General features: G+C 49.5%; 1 protein-coding gene across 1 annotated transcript in view; it reads left to right on the top strand.

Annotated features, from left to right (window-relative positions):
• The window catches only part of IFT122 (intraflagellar transport 122), a 34,993-nt gene extending 21,090 nt beyond the window's left edge, over positions 1–13,903 (top strand). The window contains exons 16-29 of the mRNA XM_078614537.1: positions 1,087–1,140; positions 2,114–2,275; positions 3,103–3,269; positions 4,050–4,221; positions 5,336–5,438; positions 5,890–6,030; positions 6,409–6,506; positions 7,124–7,224; positions 8,209–8,374; positions 9,433–9,544; positions 10,155–10,292; positions 11,107–11,189; positions 11,643–11,804; positions 13,629–13,903. Of these exons, the coding sequence (XP_078470663.1) occupies positions 1,087–1,140; positions 2,114–2,275; positions 3,103–3,269; positions 4,050–4,221; positions 5,336–5,438; positions 5,890–6,030; positions 6,409–6,506; positions 7,124–7,224; positions 8,209–8,374; positions 9,433–9,544; positions 10,155–10,292; positions 11,107–11,189; positions 11,643–11,804; positions 13,629–13,718 (1,749 nt within the window). The 3' untranslated portion in view covers positions 13,719–13,903. The remainder of the gene's footprint in view (positions 1–1,086; positions 1,141–2,113; positions 2,276–3,102; positions 3,270–4,049; positions 4,222–5,335; positions 5,439–5,889; positions 6,031–6,408; positions 6,507–7,123; positions 7,225–8,208; positions 8,375–9,432; positions 9,545–10,154; positions 10,293–11,106; positions 11,190–11,642; positions 11,805–13,628) is intronic.
• Positions 13,904–22,938: the final 9,035 nt, after the last annotated feature.

Below are 22,938 nucleotides of genomic sequence, written 5' to 3'. Positions count from 1 at the left end.
AGACCGATTATGTTGATTTTAAGTCGATCCATTTCTTGTATGACATTGGCTAGTTTTCCTGCTTGAAGTAAACTTCTAACGTTCCAAGTTGCTACTTTGAAAGGGTTCTTTGACACAAGCTCGGAGATTCTTAGCACCCCTGTCCTATTTAAAGGACGCCGATACTCAGGGCCTTTGTTGATTTTGCTTGTCATCATTGAAGTTTTCAAGGGAGCAATAATCCAAGTAGTTTCCCGTTGCTTTCTTGGATCACCATTTATTTGAAAAGGTCATGTGGGGACCTTTCGAAACGGGTTTTGTCTGACGTCTCCACTGAAGTCTTCCCGCCTTGGGTGACCCTTCTGAGAGCACTAGGCTCTCGACGGTATAGCGATCAGCTTCTCAGACGTACACAAACTCTCTCGCCGCGTTAAGGCACCGTTTCTCGAGAGAGAAACGGTGCCTTGAGAGCTCGGGGTAAGCATTTACAACATTAGAACCTCATTTGCCAGTAAAAAATATGATAATTGGTTTTTTACCCTTCTATCTGGCAACAAAACTGACACCTTTTTAAATCCTTTATATTAAGTTCACTTGCTTACTTGCTTGCGCACTTACGACCGTGCAAATCTTTCGGTCGTTTTTTAACCCACTTCCCGTGATCCAATCGAGCTGACATTTTGCACACATACTCGTGTGTGACAATTTATTTTCGTGAAAATTTTTTTCCAAAATTTTTCACTTTTTAGGAATTTTTTTTTTCATATTTTATTTAAAATACCAATGTGATAAAAATGAAACTCTTACTCAAGAAAAACAGAAATGAATAATAAAATAAAACCGATGCCACGCATATAAAGGATTTATAGTGAAACACTTTGTTTTTACAGGTTAATTTTTTACACCTCCGATTAGCACGGTTGGCTACGTACGGTGCGATAGCCACACCACCGATACAGCCACGACCATCACTACTGCTACAACTACCACCACTGCAACCGCCGCTACAACTGCAACGACCATCTCTACAACCACCACCATTCTGTGATAACCACCACCACTGCAACCACCGTTGTGTGACACCTACATGTGTGATACCCACCCCAGGCTTTTATCCGAGTGAGGGATCTCAGATACCTGGAGCTCATCTACAGCATAGAGGTGAGCGGTGGCGCACGAGTTAGCACACTGCGCGATAAACCCGGACAACCTAGCATCGGTCGCGAGTGATACCTGAACGGCTTTTGGGACCTCCTCCCCTGCTTCATCAACCTGGCCTGACAAATTGCGGTGAAGTATGGTCGAATAATAAGCCCGTCGACCAATACGGCATGAGGAGGCCATCATCTCGTGGTGGATTGATATCAGACTGTCAATTATTTTAGAGAAAAAAAGGTGGCACAAATATTTGAAATGGGACCAAAATCCGGAATTTTCGTTTTTTGTGGGAAACGAACATTTTTTCCTGGAACACATTGTATAGGGGGAAAAGTACCATGCTGATAAACAAACCAAACAAACAAAAATCCCAATTTAGCCTTAACAGACTGTTGGGTAAAGTGCTGTTAGCGAGCACCTATGAAGGCCGGAACGGTACACGAGGGGGTGGGTGACCAGCACCACGCCCGAATGCCTTTGTCTCCCTAGTGGCGATAATTACCACACCAGGTACTCATTTGGGGCTGAGTCGACCTAGGGGAGGCTCAGGACTGGTTCAGATAATCATCACTGGTGTTGGCCATAAGCAGGAATCGAACTCGGGTAATCAGGTTCTTAGCGCAGCGTGCTAACTGCTACACTACCACTCCCACACCATGTTATCCTATGGGAAAATGAAAATATACAAAAAATAAATGTTATTTTTTCACGTTTTGTGTCATAGTTAGGGACACTAACGCTGCACAAAAGTTACATTAGTCAGTAGCCCCTGATGATCTTGTAAATGTGCACAATTGGACGATTTACATTTTTGTAAAGTAAAATTAACGGAGTTCACGATAGTCACATTTTGGATTAAACCCTCTGGTCACCCTTGCCCCAGGGCTACTTATGCGGCCCTGTAGTATAGTCCGACACCAGCGGCTTAGACCCCACTCACACGTCGTGGGTGCTGCCCCCCCTACCACTCCTCCAGGAGCGGCGGCGGCGTGGCGAGAGTGCCCAGGAGCTGTTCCTGGCGGATGTGCACGCCCACCGTGGACGCTTCCACGACGCCGCCAAACTCTACAAGCGTGCCGGCCACGAGAGCCGGGCTCTCGCCATGTACTCCGACCTGCGCATGTTCGACTGCGCCAAGGTGCACACCGCACCCACCCCCTCCCCGACCTGACCCTGCGCATTGCCCCTTGACACGCCCAGGTTGGGACCTGGGAAGCTGTGCCATTTGGCGTGAAGTACCGGGGAGCGTACGAACGATTGAGGCAGTAAGTGGCTAAATGAGAGAGTGAGTATGTTGGAGCGAGAAAATGAGCGAGGTTATTGAGTGAATGAGCGAGAAAGGGAGCAAGTGAATGTGTGAGCTCGTGGCTGAGTGAATGAGGTGATCCAGTGAGCAATGAAATGCACGAGCGGTCAACTGAGCGAATGGGCGAGAAAGTAAATGTGTAAGCTAGTAAATGTGCAAGAGAGTGAGCGATAAATTCCACAGATGAGAAAGCGAGTGATTAATGGTGTGTGCAAGTGATCGACCGAGAAAGTGAGCGGATGAATACGAGGACGAAAGATTAATGAGCGAGTGAGTGAGCAAGTGAATGTTGCGAACGAGCAAGTGGAGTAGCAAGCGAGTCAACATACTCTTAGGTTTTTTTGGTAAAGTCACGTAGGTAAAAAATAATAATAAAATAATAATAAATGAAAATAACTCAATTAAATCACGACGTTTCGGAGGCAACACAAGTCTACGTTTCGGAGGCAACACAAGTCTACGGAGACTTGTGTTGCCTCCTAAACATCGTGATTTAATAGAGTTATTTTCATTCATTATTATTTTATTATTATTTTTTACCTACGTGACTTTACCGAAAAAACCTAACAGTATGAATCTTTGCAGTCACGAAAGCTTCAAATCTAGAAGCGAGTCAACCTTTCAACGTCCTTTCCGCCACGCTCGTGCGCCGAACGCAGGAGTTTGTGGCGTCGGGTGACCCCAAGGACACGCGGCTGCTCATGCGCAAGCAGGCGGACTGGGCACAGGCGGTCAAGGACCCCCGCGCCGCTGCCGACATGTACCTGGCGGCCGGAGAGAATGTCAAGGCGATTGAAATCATCGGGCAGAATGGATGGGTTGACATGTGAGCCGCGACACGTGCACGCGTTTTTACTGCCATGTCCACCAGCACTGCCACCAATCGGCAAAAGTGCTGGCATTCTCGTCGATATTGTTGCGAGCGTCGGTAGCATCAGCGTTATCATCGACATCGCCACTGGCAGCTTCTGTAGCATCAGCGGTTTCCTTAATGTCAGCAGCAGCATCGACAATTATCACCGTCGTTAGCGTCTGCAACATCATTACGATCGTCGTCAACATCAGCAGCAGTATTTGCCACATTGGCGTTATGAGCATTATCATAGCCACCACCGTCATCATGATCAGCAGCGGCATCTGCAATGCCAGCATTATCACCATAGGCATCAATAACTTCACCACAATCAGCATCATTAGAATGTGCAACATCCGTGTCATCATTATAGCTATCATCACCATCTTTTGTATCTGTCTGCCTCTTCCAGTCTCTGTCTTACCCAAGTCCTAAACACTCTCTCATTCTCTGGGTCTCTGCCTCATGTAACAAGTCTCTGTCTTGTTGCCGTTTCCATTCTGCGCAGAGCTTCCATTGCTGAGATCCTGGGTTCAAATCCAAAAGCCGCCTGTAATTAAACTGGGATCTCCAGTGGAGTGAATTTCTCTGGCTCCCTTTTCTGTTGGGATAGCATTGTTGGCATGAGCCCAGGTGTAAGGAATTAAATGGGTCGCCTCCTTTCCAATTGAGAATTTTTTAGTTTTAAGTGAACTATATTGTATTGTTTTTTTCCCTACGTCTGTGCCCCCGCCTGCGTGCGTGCGCGTGCAGGCTGGTGGAGGTGGCGCGCCGCATGGACAAGGCAGATCGCGAATCGCTGGCGCTGTGTGCCCAGCACCTGCAGCGGCTGGGCCAGCACGGCTACGCGGCCGAGGCCTACGGCAAGATGGGGGACTGGGCCGCCCTGCTCCGGCTGCACGTGGAGACACGACACTGGGACGAGGTGGCCGCTCGCCACACACCACGCCCTGTCCCCCACTCCCCTCTCTCTCTGGCCCGCATCATCGCACACCTCAACCGATTGGCTGTGCCCTCAGTCATAAAAAACAGTTCCACACTGCCCACCAGGGATTATTTGTCTGTCTGTCGTGCATAGCCACGCCCTCGATTTGTATTTCATAAAGCGCTTCGGGCGGGCTCGGCACCACGTGACGCGCCGCCCCACGCAGCTTGCACTGCGTGACACGGATCGCACGAATGCGCTGTCCAACCAAGTTCCTACCTGCCCACTTCGAAGGAACGTGTTCGTTTACAGGGCGCTTACTTAAATACCTTTGCATCTTAAAGTGCCTTGCATCACATTTCATGTCAACCAATGGAAGGTGACCCCTTCATGACAGCTGTCTCTGTGTGGCAAAACGTGACTCAGCACCGGCCTGCAAAGTGGTGGAGTCGTACGCCAGTAGGGAGCAATGATTGCGATGTTCAATCCAAATCGAGTAATTTTTCAAATTTGGTCCATGACAGCAGCACACATGGCCTACACTTTCAGAATATCACGGGATCTTTAACATTTGCTGTTAAGCAGACGGTGTGCAGTTTATGGTTGATACACATGCAGTATTAACCAGGGTAGCCTTTGGGATATGAACCACGTACTTCTGCAACAAGGGGTGATAATGGGACATCACCGTCATCTCTTCATCAACTTCCTCCCTCACTCGCTTCACCTATACAGTCCTTTGTCAATCAAATGCTGGATGAAGGCCTCTCCACACAACGTCGATCAAGGGGGTTGTTTGACCATACCGCACCATGTTGGTTGGTGCAGGTTGCCCACTGATGTGAGCCTTGACCAGGAATGGATTTCAGGTAGCTAGCTTCATAGCACTGTATCTGTACTCACTGATTGTGTCTGTCCTTCTCTGCCTGACCCAGTGGCATAGCATGGCTGTTATGGCCCCTGGTGCAAGAAATGAAATTGAAGCATCTGTCCAATTTTTCCCTAGACCGGCACCAGGATCCCCACCGAACCTTTTGCGCCCCGGTGCAGTTGCACCGCCTGCACCCCCAATAACAACCGGTCTGTTGCTGTCTCCGTCCCCGAACTCTGGCAGGCGTTTGCGCTGGCGGAGCGGCACCCCGAGTTGCGCGATGAGACGTTTGTGCCGTACGCTCGCTGGCTCGCGGAGAACGACCGCTTTGAGGAGGCGCAGAAAGGCACGTGCTGCACCCTCCTCCATCGGCGGCTTGCGTTGCAACGTCGGTTGTGTGGTGTCGCGATGTGGTGGCGATGTTATGCGATGCGGTGTTGGTGTTGTCATGGAATTTTGGTGCCAGTTGCGGTGATGTTACGTGGTGGTGAGGGTGATGTGATGTGGTGATGGTGTGGTGTAATGTGGTGGTGGTGGCAGTGGTTGTGGTACGATATGGCCGTGGTGCAATGCCGTTGACGTTGTGCTGCGTGACAATACGTTGGTGTGTGCACTCGCGACGCGCACAATAAATCGCGTGCGTGAGATTCTGTTATTTGCAGTTTACGCAAACAGCAATTACAGCACGTCAAGGTCGCGGTTGTGCTCACCGTTATGTATGTATGTTGAACTTATTTTGCACCGTACGTAACCAGCCATGCTAATGGAGAGGTGCGGTTGTGATTGTGGGCCGACAGCGTTCCACAAGGCGGGGCGGCGTGGGGAGGCGGTGCACGTGCTGGAGACGCTGACGCACAACGCAGTCGCCGAGAGTCGCAGCAACGATGCGGCCTACTACTACTGGATGCTGTCGACACAGTGCCTGGACATCGCTGGCAGTGCGGCGCACACGCACGACACACGCACGACACACGCACGACACACGCACGACACACACATGGCACCCACATGGCACACACATGGTGCACGCATGAACTGCACGCACATGGCGCACGAATGAACGGCACACACAGCGCGCACATGCACGTTACACACGGCACACGCGGTTTTAGGGCACATACACACGCATATGGAGCACGCATGCGGTACACACAGAGAACAGATACAGGACGCAGACACACACACACATGGCAGACACACACGGCACACGTGGCTCACAAACACAGCACACAATGCAAACAAAGATCAGAGTTGGCTGGACACACTTGTACTTCTACCCCGACCTCACATCTGGCTAATTGGCCGCTGCTCACCAGGTGACACGGCGCAGGCGGAGGAGATGCTGAAGAAATTTGAGCAGTTCCAGCACCTGGCTGAGCTGTACTACGCCTACCACTCCATCCAGCGCTACACCGTGCGTCCCACACACACATACGTGCACTAGGGTTGCTGCGATTTAATTTCTCACAATATGACAACAAATATCACTGGCGTGTCGCGGTGGCGAGATGTTAACTACCTTGCCTGGTATCCAGGAGGGGGTGGATTCGATCCTGACCCTGATGCCTGTATATTTGGGCCTCTGCTTATCAACCGGATTTTTTTAAATTTTACAACCTTTGAAACTGTTATCGGACAGATCACAACACAAAGGCTAAGTGCTATTGTACAATATAAGAGCTTTCGATTTAAAGCTTTCGTGACTGCAGGGATTCATATTCTTGGTTCTTTCGGTAAAGTCACGTAGAAGGGAAATAATAAAACAAGTAAAATAAAACAATAAAATTCTCACGACGTTTCGATTGCAACACAAGCAATCATCAGGTGTGAAAACTACAGCACCTGATGATGATTGCTTGTGTTGCAATCGAAATGTGAGAATTTGTATTATGTTTTATTTTTATTATTTCCCTTCTACGTGACTTTACCGAAAGAACCAAGAATATATAATATATAAGAGCCGTTTGTTTCGTGGGTTGAGTGTTTGCAGGGAGTGGCGTTAACGCTTCCTGCGCCTGTGGGTTGTGCTAGGATGAACCGTTCACGTCTCACCTCCCCGAGTCGATCTTCAACATCGCCCGCTTCCTCCTGCACAGCCTGGGGCGAGACAGCCCACCGGGGATATCCAAAGTGTGAGTGCTCCGTCAACACTCATTATTCCACTCACTCAACCATTCCTTCTTTCATTCATTTCAATGGATGACTGTATAGCAGCGGTCCCCAACCTTTTTGGCACCAGGGACCACTTTCGTGGAAGACAATTTTTTCACGGACTGGGGGGGGGGGGGGGGGTTCATCCTTGGGTCTTTACCTCTTTTCAAAGAAGCTCTCCAGCGACGTTTGTTTCTTACTCATGTTGCCTAGGGGTTAGAAGCTTGTGGGCTTACCAAAACTGTGACTGAGACAAATGCGCAGTGCGGGAAAGAGGCGCGGACGGAACTGGTAAATAAAATTATGGGGGCGGGTTCCACACACAGACTAACCGCTCTCACCTCCTGCTGTGCGGCCCAGTTCCTAACAGGCCACGGACAGGGGATTGGGGACCCCTGCTGTATAGGATTAGCGCTGAAATGAAACACCAGTTGTTTAGCAGCTTCACAGAAACCTTGAGAAAATACGTTTTGGCGGTGGAGAAGATACAAAGACTGAGGAAACCTTACCAGAACAGTATCGGGTGAACAATCCAGAAGTTTGGAATGGAACGTGGTATGAAAAGGTTGTAAAAGCAATCGTGAACAGACTTTTTAATTGGTGGGACGTCTGCAGGATGGAGGGGGGCAGGTTACCGAGGACAGGCAGTGGAGTGGCACCCATAGGCGTGAGACCAGGGGAAAAGACAAAAGCCAGAGACTGTGGTGGTGAGACTTTAAAAACATAGACTTAGGAGGCCGGGCGGGTTGACCTCGCCACCGTGTGTGGTGATGATGACAATTATGATTTCTATGAACACAACGATGATGTTAACTATCTTAAGGATGATGCTAACGATGGCAATAATGAATAAGATGATGATGACGACACCACCAACCCTTGCCTCCACAGCACTGGATCACAGGCGTGCTCTACCACCACAAAGGCACTGACAAACGTGGGGCCTGACTCCGCTGTCCCCGCAGGAACACTCTGTATGCCCTGGCCAAACAGAGCCGCGCGCTGGGCGCCTACAAGCTGGCCCGCCACTGCTTTGAGCGTCTGCTGGCGCTGCGAGTGCCGCCCCGGCTGCAGGAGGCCGTGATGCTGGGCAGCATCACCATTCGCTCAAAGCCCTTCCAGGACAGCGAGGTGTCTCGTGCGTTGGCGTTTTGGGGGAGGGTCAGGGAGGGAAAGGGCGGTATTTGTGTGGCTGTGATGCAAATGGAAAACCTGATCCTCCATTCTCCCCACACCCCCCCCCCCCCACACTCCACCCCTCCTACACACTCCTCCGTACCCGTGTTGGGATGTCTTGAGGGTGTATGGGGGATCGCCTTGCGATCACCCGGAATGTGGCTGATCTCTGCACATCCCGGAAGCTCAGGGTTGTGAGCCTGGACAGTGCTTGAATGAGTGACCACTATGCATATGCAGGTGTTATTCGCTGCTGCAGGTGTTTACAACCATGCCCACTGAACCACGTGCTAAGGGACCATCCATTTAGTACGTACGCAAAAATCTGTAAAAACTTGACACCTCTCCCCCTCCCTGTACACGCCCCCCCCCCCCACATGTGTACGTACACTTGATGCACCCCCCCCCCCCCGAATCCTATAGAACGGCCGATATTTAATCCACGCAGAAACGATTAAGGATTAACTCATTTGAAGGCCAATACCCCCCCATACGCAAGCATACGCATTTTGGTTAACCACCCCCTCCCCCCTCTATGCGTACGTACTAAATGGATGGCCCCTAATCCCATGGCGCATAGGCCCTGCCCACTGCTCTGCCATCCGAGTTCCAAATTCAGATTTTTCACAAGAGCTTTGGGACACTGGAAAAAACTGGGACGTTTCGTATCTTCGGATGAGAGAGACGTACCTGACGTCCGTCGACACGAGAGAGGTGAAGTGCTAGGCAGGACAAATGGGGACACGCGAGACACTGTCAGGGAAACAGAGGAAACGTTTTTTTTGTAAATGTTGTGGTTTCACACTTCAACACACTGGTGGGCTAAAGCCGTGAACTATTTGTCTTTTGTCAACGTGACACTTTTTTGCTGATTGGCCGTGTCGGGTGGTGGAGGGTTACGACACATTTATAAATAACGCGATCTAACCCAAAAACGTTGATTATGGACAGGGATGTCACAATGGAAAAGTAACTGGGAGATATCTGTGGTTCTTTTTTTCTTCCCATGACAGGAGTTGATCCCCATGTGCTACCGTTGCTCCACCAACAACCCCTTGCTCGGCGGACGTGGAAACGCGTGCGTGAACTGCCGCCAGCCGTTTGTCTACTCCTTCTCATCTTTCGGTGGGGGGGGCACAGCCAACGTTGGTCACCGCGTCGTGCGCGCTTACAGATGTGCTTCTGCGGCCGTCTGGAACGCTCCTTCCGATATTAGGAAGCCACCGGAAGCTATACACTTAAATCATCTTAGATTGTAAACTGATTTATTTAGAACTGCTTTTTGTGTTTAGTTTGTTGTCCTTCCCCCCGCACCTCTGATTGGCACGGTTGGCTACGTACGGTGCGAAAGAATTTCAACATGGATACATGCTAGGGCAGGTTTCGGCAACCTGGGGCTCCGAAGTCGCATGCGGTTCTTTAAGGGCTGCTTGGTGACGTTATTTACATCTGAAGCGGCTCTTGAAATATTTTTTTTTGCCGAATTCGAAAACAATTTCTCTTTTTGTTGTTGGTTGCTGACCCCTGTTAGGGAGTCAGAGTTATCAGGGGGGTCATGGTCAGGCTTATTGTTCAGGTCAGGGTTACGTTTAGGATCAGGGTCATGGTTTGGTTTAGAATTAGGATCAGGAGTAGGATTATGGGATTAGACCTACTCCGGATTCTTGTAGCTACTCTGACCGGAGCCGCCCACCCACCCCTCCCCCTCCACGTCCTGCCCGTGTCGTGACTGAAGAGGTGCTGCCCCTGGTGGGATTCTCCCTGGAGGACGGAGTGGGCGATGAGGAGGCCTTGTCGCTCATCAACCTGGAGGGGCCTCCCGCCGGCGCCGGGCAGCGTGGGGACACGCGGTGGCGCGAATCGCGAGCCGGAGGTGCGTGGGACGTCGGGCATCGTACCACCGGCAGTGCCACCGCCATCATCGTCATCACACTACAGTCAAAGCCAACGTCGGTCTTACCGTTACCACAATAATCACCGTCATCACCATCAAAGGCAATGTCACTGCCATCATCAAGGCAAACATCACCGCTACCATGTTCACCGTCACTGTCAAAGCGAATGACACTGCCGCCATTTGCACTGTCGCCAATACCATTACCACCATCAGAAAACAACGCCACCACCAATATCAACATCACTGACACCATCAAAGCCAACGTCATCGTTACCATTATCACCAATTACCTCCGTCACCTCTACCAACGCCATAACTGTTTCATCACCGCTGCTGCCTTCACCAACACAGCCGTCGCCATCGTCACCACCGCCACCAGCAGCACTACTTGTACGTTATTTGTTTTACTTTAACTATTTTTTACTTTACAGGTTAGGACCACTGTGCTATATAGCTCTTTTTAAGAAGCGACCTGGCCACAAATGATAGCTCAACGAAGTGGCTTATCATGTGGAAATGTATAGCAGCCAAATACTCACTCTAAACGCATGTTCCTAAATGTGGAGGGAAAACCGGAGGACCTGGAGAAAAATCCACGCGACTACAGGGAAAACATGCAAACTCCAAATATACAGGTGTCAGGGTCGGGATCAAACCAACGACCTCCTGTATGAACTTCTGTCGCACCGTACGTTGCCAACTGTGCTAATCCGTCCATCTCTCTCAATCCACCTCCCTCCTTGTGCTTTTCTTCTCTCTCCTCCACTGCCCCTTGATCTGCGTTGGTCAGAGGCGGACATGATGGTCATGGAAAATAGCGAGGATGCCGGGGGGGATGCTAACGACCCCTTCGCTGCTCGACTCAGCTTCGAGGTCAGTCGGCTACGCAGAACCCACATACAGCACGCAAGCATATTTGTAACACACGTAAACGTAGATTTGTTGCAGGCAGTAACGCAGTGTACAAAAAACAATTGTTGTACCGTACTTCTACGCTTACACGTCTGTGTGGCATCCCGCACCGACCAGTGTGGTGATGTATGGTCATATAACCCCCAAGACTTGCACAGCACGGGATGGCCTTCATCCAGCAGTGGATTGACGCAGAAACCTATAGACTTACACCAGACTTGGGCTTAAGGTCAGCTGATGACCCAGAATATATTCCTGTGCCCGGCACTCCACATCCAGTATATCATATCGCGCGATGGCTGTGGCTGCTACTCCTCACTTGCCACCTACTCCAGTCTACCAGCGACCCGGGAAGTATTCAGTGAGAAATGAAGCCCTGGCTGTTGCCGTCATGGTTCTCGTTGTCTACGGCAGGACGGCGCCGAGTTCGTGCCGGTGGTGCTGAACCGCGCGGCACTGCGCTCGCTCAGTCGGCGCCAGGTGCTGGTGAAGCGCTGGCCCCCGCCGCTGCGCTGGCAGTTCTACCGCTCGCTCATGCCCGACGTGCCCATCACCGTGTGCTCCTCCTGCTTCCAGGTCGGGGCGCCGCGATTTACTCGTGTGTTTTGTCTGCGGTGCGGTTACATCTACGGTAACCTTTTTTTGCCAGTATCAAAGTGTAATGACAGGGTGACACCTGCTGGCCTGGGAAGGGACTCACGGGTACGGGCACAGAAGTAACAACCAATCGGAGAAGGAGGTGTATCTGGGGCAAAGGTAACAGGGGGGCGGGGGTTAGCCGAGATACTCCGGGAACCTGCTCGAAGGTTCCACGAGAGGGCATGGCTGGAGGCGCGTCCTAGCCACGCCTGGGGGGATGTAAGGGGGAGCGGACCCGGGGCTCGGGGCTCGTGTGGGGTCCTGGGTCCTGGCTGCGTCGCTGCTCGCCGACATCTCTCTCCGTCGTCCGGCCACGTGGAAGATCCCCTGCGTGGTTTCCATCGCCGTCATCGTCACGCCGCCAGCCAGCGGCGTAGCCGAGTGGGGGCGATGGGACCACGCCGAGTGATCGGCTGTGCGTGTAGCCAGTAGAGGTGTTAATACCTAGAGTTATGCCCAGTGTGAGTAAATAAGAAGAAGTACCCTCTACACGACTTGTCGCGGAAGTCGCTCATTACAAAAGTATGAAGAATAAGAATAGGTTTTTACCCTTTCTGGCAATAAAACAGGTGTTGAGATCTAGATCTGAAGTTTACGTGACTGCAATGATCCATACTCTTTGGTTCTTTCAGTAAAGTCACGTAGGTATAAAATAAATTATATTAAATAAAAAAATAAAATAAAAAAATTAATTACGTGACTTTACCAAAAGAACCAAAGAGTATAGGTGTTGAGATGTTCAAACCCCACGGAAATATTTTTTTTGCAAGGCATCAAGTCTGCATTAACCACATGTACTTCTGCTAAAACATGCTCTGATAATAATATTTGCATTGTATTTGCAACTGATTGGCCTATACCAGACACAGCTTTCTTTATGGCTTTGTTTCACCAGTGTCAGACCAGGGAATGCCAAAATGCGAACAGTACAACGACAATGCATGTATCAGAACATTTATAGCTCAGGTTGAGCAGTTATATCTATGGGACCTTTTTTGCCAGTATCAGGAACAATCTACATTTCCATTATTAAAAGGCCCAACACTGATTACCATGCGATACGTCTGCATAACATGTTTATAAAATGTCTATTTTATGCAAAACAGCAAACCTTGAGTTGATAAGCATGGTGTGTCTACTTTAAACGTCCGACGACGGTTATGCTGGCAATGATGACGATGATGAGGGTAACTACCCTGGCAATGCCGAAGTTGAATATAATCATCCTGGCAATGATGACGATGATGAGGTTAACTACCCTGGCAATGCCGAAGTGGAATATAATCATCCTGGCAATGATGACGATGATGAGGGTAACTACCCTGGCAATGCCGAAGTTGAATATAATCATCCTGGCAATGATGACGATGATGAGGGTAACTACCCTGGCCATGCCGAAGTTGAATATAATCATGCTGGCAATGATGACGATGATGAGGATAACTACCCTGGCAATGCCGAAGTTGAATATAATCATCCTGGCAATGATGACGATGATGAGGATAACTACCCTGGCAATGCCGAAGTGGAATATAATCATCCTGGCAATGATGACGATGATGAGGGTAACTACCCTGGCAATGCCGAAGTGGAATATAATCATCTTGGCAATGATGACGATGATGAGGATAACTATCCTGGCAATGCCGAAGTTGAATATAATCATCCTGGCAATGATGCTGGAAACGACGTGACGACAACGATAATGGCGACGATGGTGACGACGTCGAGGATGTTTCGCCCCCCCTTCTCACCCCGCAGATGTTCCACAGCGAGGACTACGAGCTGCTCGTGCTGCAGCACAACCGCTGCCCCTACTGCCGGCGCCCCATCGAGGAGATGGCGCAGTGAACGGGCTGCTGTAGCTGCAGCTTCTGCTGCTGCTGCTGTAGCTGCTGTAGCTGCTGCTGCTGTAGCTGCTGCTGCTGTAGCTGCTGGTGCTGCTGCTGGTGCTGCTGCTGCTGTAGCTGCTGCTGCTGTAGCTGCTGCTCCTGCTGCTGCTGCTGCTGCTGTAGCTGCTGCTCCTGCTGCTGCTGTAGCTCCTGCTGCTGCTCCTGTTGCTGCTGCTGTAGCTGCTGCAGCTGCTGCTGCTGCAGATACTGCTGCTGCTGCAGCTGCTGCTGCTGCTGCTGCTGTAGCTGCTGTAGCTGCTGTAGCTGCTGCTGCAGCTGCTGCTGCTGCTGCTGCAGATACTGCTGCTGCAGCTGCTACTGCAGCTGCTGGTGCTGCTGCTGTAGCTGCTGTAGCTGCTGCTGCTGCTGCAGCTGCTGCTGCTGCTGCTGTAGCTGCTGCTGCAGCTGCTGCTGTAGCTGCTGCTGCAGCTGCTGCTGTAGCTGCTGCTGCTGTAGCTGCTGCTGCAGCTGCTGCTGTAGCAGCTGCAGCTGCTGTAGCTGCTGCTGCTGGCGCCGCTCCGCTGAGACTCAGGGGGCGTATTGTGGCCGTGTCCGAGCAAGCGAGCCGGTGCTCAATCTCTCAATGTGCGGTGTTTAGGCACGTGGCGATTCAATTGCTCGTTTTTGACAATTGATTTTGACATGCGGTCACGAGCGTATCAAATCGAGCTTGTGAGATTTACTTGTCATGCAATGCAAATTATATGCAAATTGTGCAGAAGTGGCGAATCAATCGGCCCGTGGTGGCCGCATGAGGCCTACCGCTTAGGTACGGCCCACGGCCGATATTATCTAGCCGCACGAAGTGAGTAATAAAAGGGAATATTTTTGACCTGGCGACGACACTGTCATTTTATAGTGCTCAGCAGAGGTGTGGACTCGAGTCATGTGACTTGGACTCGAGTCAGACTCGAGTCATGAATTTGATGACTTGCGACTCGACTTGGACTTGCATAACAATGACTTTGTCCCACCTATGAGATGTGGACTCGAGTCATGTGACTTGGACTCGAGTCAGACTCGAGTCATGAATTTGATGACTTGCGACTCGACTTGGACTTGCATAACAATGACTTTGTCCCACCTCTGGTGCTCAGCCACTTGCATCACTACAGGGGGCTCTTGGAGGGACAGAAGCAGCTGAGGCATGCGTTGATGTAGCCAGTGGATTTACAGAGACAACAAACGCAAACCGGAAACAACATTGACACTTGAATCGAATCATGAACATAAATTGTGACAAACATTACACGCCTACCAAGTCTCTCTCTGCCTCTTGTCATCATAAGCTATGGTCAATCCACCGCGTGAGGAAGGCCCCTCCCCAAGCCGTTGTCATCTCAATGCTGAGCCAGCATCCCAGGGTCTGAGTGCGTCTCTCTTAAGGGGCTCAATGGTTCGTGCCAGAGCACGGCATTTATATTTTGTCCGCATTTCTCTCATCACACGACATCTCTCACTCTTGTCAATATCGCTCTCATTTCACTACATGTGTCTCATCTCTATCATCGTACCACATCTCTCTTGTGCACATTTTTTCTCACCTCACTGCATCTCTATCTCTCACCTAAGCCTCTTCTGTCGTCTCACTGAGTTTCTACTGGTAGGAACCTCCTGGTTACACCAGCCCACAGGGGATTATTGTGTCTGTCGTGCAGGGAGGGGCTGGGTGGTGAGGGAGGGGGTGGGGAGGGTGGGGCTGGGAGGGTGGGGAGGGGCTGGGTGGGGAGGGGCTGGGTGGGGAGTGGGAGGGGTGGGGCTGGGTGGGGAGGGGCTGGTCACCCCGTGGTGCCCTTATAAAACTCAACGTTTAACCTACTCACGCCGGCTTATGCCCGCCCTCACAATCGGGCATATTTGCGGAATACACCACGCCGCCGTTGACCCTGGCCATTAACCAAGCAACCCAACGTTCCTACCAGCTCCCTCCGCAGGACAACGTGTTAAAATCGAAAGGTGGTGGTCCACCTCCCAGCCCCAAAAAACTTATGGTTATGGCCCCCAACGGACGAGCATCGGCCATTGGCTGAGTAGAGCAAACCCACAAGAACACTTCGGTTCATACAGAGGTTGTGCCTATGCCATGCACTTTGAGGGACAATTGCTGAAAGGTTGGATGCGATTTTTTAAAAGGACAACGTGATCACTGTGTTTCTGGCTTAGAGCAGAGGAGATAATTAAACACACACATTCGTTCAAATTCGCCGCTTTTGGGATGTTTCATACAATTGTATTTAAGCCATGAACGCAGATATGTTTATAATAAAGTGCTTATGATTTGTAAAAAAAAAAAAACAATTGTGTGTCAATTTATACAAATAGTCATTTTACCGGTCTTTCTCAATCCACTGCTGGATCAAGGCCTCTCCATGTGTCGTTCATAGGGGAGCTTTTTGACCATACTTCACCATGCTGGTCAGTGCTGGTTAGTTTACACGGTACCCAGGACTGATTGAGATGTAACTTGCCACTAATGTTAGCCGTCGCCGCAATTGGAGATGCATATACACATGTCGGTGGGCAGATAGAGGCACGAAGCGAGACAAGGATTTGCATACAGACAATATCCATCGAGATGTCATCTAGGCCAGGGGTCGGCAATCTGTGTCTCCGGAGCCGCATGCGGCTCTTTAAGGACTGCTTTGTGACGATATCTATTTTAAGGACAACGTCTCGTATTCACATTGCATTGCAGCTCAGTGAAATAGAGTTGTTGTTTTTTACGAATTCGAAAAAAGTGTCAAGACTTCTTGTTCGCTTGGTTGTCGACCCCTGATCTAGACAGATGGCTAGGCAAAGAAATAGACGCAGAGGCAGCCGCCGCTGGTTATCGACAGCTCTACAGACAAGATGCGACTGTGGCCGTGCCCTTGACAGGTGTAGGAAAGTGTGGACCGGGCAGGATCAGGATTAGCGACTCGCAGGTGTGAGAGGGAATCTAGCGCTAATCCGCTGAGGCTCTTAGTGCCGCATTACTCCACAAGTAGCATCGGGGTCACATTGCAACCCACATCTGGCTATTGGGTCACACTGCAACCCACACCTGTCGATTGGATCACATTGCAAACCCACACCTGTTCATTGGGTCACATTGCAACCCACACCTGTCCATTGGATCACATTGCAAACCCACACCTGTCCATTGGGTCACATTGCAACCCACACCTGTTCATTGGATCACATTGCAAACCCACACCTGTTCATTGGGTTACATTGCAAACCCACAGCTATCGTCTATTGGGTCACATTGCAAACCCACACCTGTTCATTGGATCACATTGCAGCCCACACCTGTCCATTGGATCACATTGCAAACCCACACCTGTCCATTGGATCACATTGCAACCCACACCTGTTCATTGGATCGCATTGCAACCCACACCTGTCCATTGGATCACATTGCAAACCCACACCTGTTCATTGGATCGCATTGCAAACCCACACCTGTCCATTGGATCATATTGCAAACCCACACCTGTCCATTGGATCACATTGCAAACCCACACCTGTCCATTGGATCACATTGCAAACCCACACCTGTCCATTGGATCACATTGGAACCCACACCTGTCTATTGGGTCACATTGCAAACCCACACCTGTCCATTGGATCACATTGCAAACCCACACCTGTTCATTGGATCACATTGCAAACCCACACCTGTTCATTGGATCACATTGCAAACCCACACCTGTCTATTGGATCACATTGCAAACCCACACCTGTTCATTGGATCACTTTGCAAACCCACACCTGTCCATTGGATCACATTGCAAACCCACACCTGTCTATTGGATCACATTGCAAACCCACACCTGTCCATTGGATCACATTGCAACCCACATCTGTCCATTGGATCACATTGCAAACCCACACCTGTCCATTGGGTCACATTGCAACCCACACCTGTTCATTGGATCACATTGCAAACCCACACCTGTTCATTGGATCACATTGCAAACCCACACCTGTCCATTGGATCACATTGCAAACCCACGCCTGTCTATTGGATCACATTGCAAACCCACACCTGTTCATTGGATCACATTGCAAACCTACACCTGTTCATTGGGTCACATTGCAACCTACCCCTATCGTCTACTGGGTCACATTACAACCCACACCTGTCTATTGGATCACATTGCAAACCCACACCTGTCCATTGGATCACATTGCAAACCCACACCTGTTCATTGGATTACATTGCAAACCCACACCTGTCTATTGGATCACATTGCAAACCCACACCTGTCCATTGGGTCACATTGCAACCCACACTTGTCTACTGGGTCATATTGCAAACCCACACCTGTCTACTGGGTCACATTGCAAACCCACACTTGTCGTCTATTGCGGTCGCTGCGATATCATTTTTGGCGGTTCGGTACGATGTTAACTATTCACGATATCGAAAAAAAAATCAAGTTTCCCACGGCCTTTGAAATTGTACTGCACAGGTTTAATCGTCTTGGGTTTTTGTACTTTCACGTGCTTCCGAGTAGGAGTGTGTTGCCTAAACCAGTGCTTCTTTACCTGGGGTGCGAGATGCCCTTTAGGGGGTGCGGGGCATGACCAGATTTTTTTCGAAGGTAAATCATCGAAACAAATTAAAACACGGGCACGTAATTACAACTTACTTTGTTTCATCAAACCTCTGTATTTATTAACATACATTTTTTTACGATTCAAAAACCAAAGGATGTGCAATGCTGCTATCTATATATATAAAATCGCAAATCTGTCTGTCTGTCCGTCTGTCTGTCTGTGTGTGTGTCTGTCTGTCTGTCTGTGTGTGTGTCTGTTTGTCTGTGTGTCGCCGGACCATACGCAGTTTCATTGGACGGCGGTTGCCCCTGGCAACGGGTAGCGACGCATTCGCTGCGGGGTGGACGCCATTTTTAATTCCCGTTAAAAATATGCGCATGCATTAACACGCGATTCTGAGGTAAATTCATCAAAGTTTCACGTCCTCTTCACTCCCCCCCCACCACAATGTGTGCAATTACTATTATAGGGTCGGTAGATAATACAATTATAGCGATTAGACAGTATTATTGTAGCGCGGGGGGGGGGGGGGGGGTAACGGCCCCTGTACCCAGCCTCAGCCGGGTGGGCAATTTAGGCGAGGCCGGAGGCTCTGCACGGTACTAGGCCTCGACACCCCACCACACTATAGGCCGTACATATTACTGCACAGCGGCCCAGGAGATCGTGGCTGGGGGGGGGGGGGGGCAGGGGTAGCAGCCCATCTGTGTATATATGTAAGGTTATTAAGAAATATATTTTTCACCCGGGCAACGCCGGGTACTTATGCTGGTAAAGGTTTAAAAACCACTGGCTTAAACGTTATTCGACTGCAGTCCAATCAAAATGAACCTTCCCATGTGACTTCTTACCAACGCAATTGCACACTGCAATGTGTATTACTTCGCACCAAGGTTGCTAAAAGATATGTAGTAGTGCGATTGCTAGTAATCGCGTAAAAAAACGGATACAAGTTGGCCGTACATACAGAAAAAAATATTGCTAAATTTGGTCACACGTGTGACGATTTTAGTTAGGGCGGTGGAGGGTCTTGACGACACACATCTGGCGAGTTAATTACGTGGCCTCATTTAAAAAAATAACTGTGAATCACGGTAATATTGGGTGTGGAAAAACGATGTGTTAAGTTAACACTAAAATGACCTGATCCCGAGATGCCACTTTAGCCAATACCTATTAAACACTAAACTACAGTATTAACTACTTTTTTTGTATTTTACCAGGTAAGGCCCACTGAGCTCTTTAGCTCTTTTTCAGAAGCGACCTGGCCACAAATGTATGTTGAACTTTTTTTATACCGTACGTTGCCAACCACGCTAATCAGAGGTGCGGGGGAAGGACAACAAACTAAGCACAAAAAGCAGTTGTAAAGAAATGAATGTTCAATCTATAAATTATGGCCCAACGAAGTAGCGTATCACGTGGACATATATAGCAGCCAAATACTCTAAACGCGTGATTATAAAAAAACAAAACCATGCGACCACGGGGAGAGAGAGCGAAAAGAACATGCAAACTCCAAATATACAACAGGCGTCAGGGTCGAGATCGAACCCACGACCTCCTGTGCATCTGGCGAGGTAGTTAACATTTTTGCCACCGTTCCACAGACATCCAGGTGGTTGGGTCCCTTACGATCCAGCTCCCAATAGGTGAATGGCAGTTTCTCCTTGCCAACAAGCGTTCAGACATTCCACGTGGCCGCCCTGAGCTGATTTCGTCAAAGAGCATAAATCATCACGCAAACTCCCATCACCCTCGCAGCGGCGGCTTTTGGCTCAGTCATCGACAGGACGTTTGGCAAAAGCATGAGCAAAGCTACAGCGTGTACACAATGCTTTGGCACGTGTCGTGATGGGTACTGCAAGATCTGAACCACGTCCGTCCGGTGCTCACCGAGTTGCATTGACTTCCGGTAACCCGAACGAATACATGATAAGGTCGCACTCATTGTACGCTAGATGATTGCCAAAAAATAACCACGATACCTCGCTGATCTCGTAAAGGAGCATAAACCATCACGCGAACTCCGGTCATCCTCGAAGCAGCGGATCTTTGGCTAACCATCTAACAAAGACGGTGGTCACCGTATCGCGCTCTTTCAGATTGCGCTTCTGCGGCCGTCTGGAACGCTCTTCCTTTCGATATTAGGAAGCCAACTGGGGCTACGCACTTTCAAGTCAAGATTGAAAACTAACGTCTTTAGAACTGCTTGTTGTTGTGTTTAGTTTGCTGTCCTTCCCCCACACCTCCGACGAGCACGGTTGGCTACGTGTGGTGCGAAATAATTTCAACGTCCGTACAACGCACAGATTGTTTCTGAAGGATCACCCATGGGAAAATTTGAGACGGGCGCCGTCCAGGCATCCACTCTACGCCCGTCCTTGTGGAACAGGTACGTGGATGACACGTTTGTCATCTGGCCACATGGCCGACCAGATCTGAACCAATTGCTCAACCACATCAATTCCATACACCCAGCCATCAAATTCACCATAGAAGTAAAAAAGGATGGCATGCTACCTTTCTTGGGTGTCCTAATCAAAAAGAGACCAGATGGCTCAATGAGCCATTGTGTCAACAGGGAAGTAACCCATACTGACGCCTACCTAAAACCTGATTCCCACCACCATCCATCCCAGAATAATTCCCTCATCAAAACGCTACACCATAGAGATCAATGTAACTCCGACCATGAACACCTAACCAGTGAACTCAAACACGTACACCGAGCTCTCAAGGTGAATGGATATTCTGACTACACAATCCGCAAAGCCATCATCCCAACCGTGAGGAAGGAGCCATCTGAGGATCCAATCAAAACCATCACCTTGCCATACATAGCAGGGGTAACCAAAATATTTCCAAAATCATGAACAAGCACAAGATCTAGGTCCGATTTAACACAGTACATAAAATTCGTGATCTGATCCCATCTGCGAAGGACAAGATTCCTGACATGCAATATCCTGGCGTCTACAAACTAAGCTGTATCTGCGGCAGCAGTTACATTGGGGAAACTCAATGACATGTCTCGGACCGTGTTCGTGAGCATAAGGCAGATTTGAAACATGGTAGGACCAATACTTCTGCCTTGGCTGATCATTATTTTAATGCGGCTGGCTCACACAAAATTTATATTCTCTAAGATGATGGTACTTTGCAAGCCTTCTGGCTATCAACAAAGATTCGTTCATGAAGTCATCCATATATACAGACACAATTTCAACCGAGAGGATGGTTATGAACTCAGCAATCATTAGAAAGATGTCATCAACCACTTTGGGTCATGACTTGATTTGTGTTTTCTTGTCAACCTCCACCATCAGCAGTGTGGGTGTGTGGAGTGAGGTGCAATGATTGCCTGGCGGCCCTTTGATTGGTGTAGTTGCTTGTTTTCTACTGACATTAACATTACCTACCCCGCCCATGCTGCTGACACACTTGGGCTACGCCCCTCTCTAAACCTTTATAAACAGTTTGCCTTTAGAGGCTAACCCCCTTTTTCCTGATGACGACCGCTTGTGTTGTGATCAAAACGTCGTGGGGTTTTTGTTGTTGTTAATTTTTATTACTGAAAGAACAAATAATAAGTCTACATTATAGACTGCCAGTACGCTCACTCAGGTTAAAAAACAGACTACAGCCTACATTATAGACTGCCAGTACGCTCACTCAGGTTCAAAAACAGACTACAGTCTACATTATAGACTGCCAGTACGCTCACTCAGGTTCAAAAACAGACTACAGTCTACATTATAGACTGCCAGTACGCTCACTCAGGTTCAAAAACAGACTACAGTCTACATTATAGACTGCCAGTATGCTCACCGAGGTTAAAAAACAGACTACAGTTTACATTATAGACTGCCAGTATGCTCACCGAGGTTAAGAACCAGGCTACAGTCTACATTAGTGTTTTTTTTCTATCTATGTGACTTTACCAAAAGAACCAAAGAATATGAATCCCCCATGGGATGAGGTCAATCCTCTGGCTGCACCAAAAGAGATTTGGCCAGGGGACGTCACGTTCACCGTCCCCTCGTAACCTCCAGTAGATATTGGACTATCCTCCTGTGGGCCTTTGTTTATTAAGTTTGAGGTGGTGGGGGTTACCTACCCCCCCCCCCCACCACTTGCTGCCACTGAACATTACAACTTTGGACCAATGTTGGCATTTGGCTGAAACCGCCGGACCAACGTTGACCCAACGTTTCATATTCACTGGGCCCTTTGCACAACTGGAAGCCCCCGTGAGCCACTATGGTGGATGTGAGACAACAATGAAGGCTAAAACAGCCAACTTAATGTCAGACCTTCACCCCAATTGCTAAAGCTTTTGCAAGGCTATACAAATGTAGTGACTGTGATGGTCACTGTGTGGTGCCGGGCTTATGAAGCCACGGCAGATAATGTGCTGAAATCATGTATAGCCCGCTTACGGGGCGTAGTACCAGCCCTAGCGGGGCTTGGATGAGCGCTGGTCAGCGCGGAGGCACCGCGAGCAGTGTGTGGTGTGGGCTTCCGGTGAGGGGGCGTCAGCCAGCCAGGGTGACGTTGGGGCATGATACGCTGGTTGACCTGCTGACACGTGACCGGATGATATTGGAGGGGGGCCACCGGTGGACGGGGGC

Source organism: Lampetra planeri, chromosome 44, assembly GCF_965212315.1.
Source record: "Lampetra planeri chromosome 44, kcLamPlan1.2.h2, whole genome shotgun sequence".
NCBI lineage: Eukaryota > Metazoa > Chordata > Hyperoartia > Petromyzontiformes > Petromyzontidae > Lampetra > Lampetra planeri.
The sequence above is the reverse complement of the archived record's forward strand: the minus strand, read 5'-3'. Positions and strand labels throughout refer to the sequence as shown.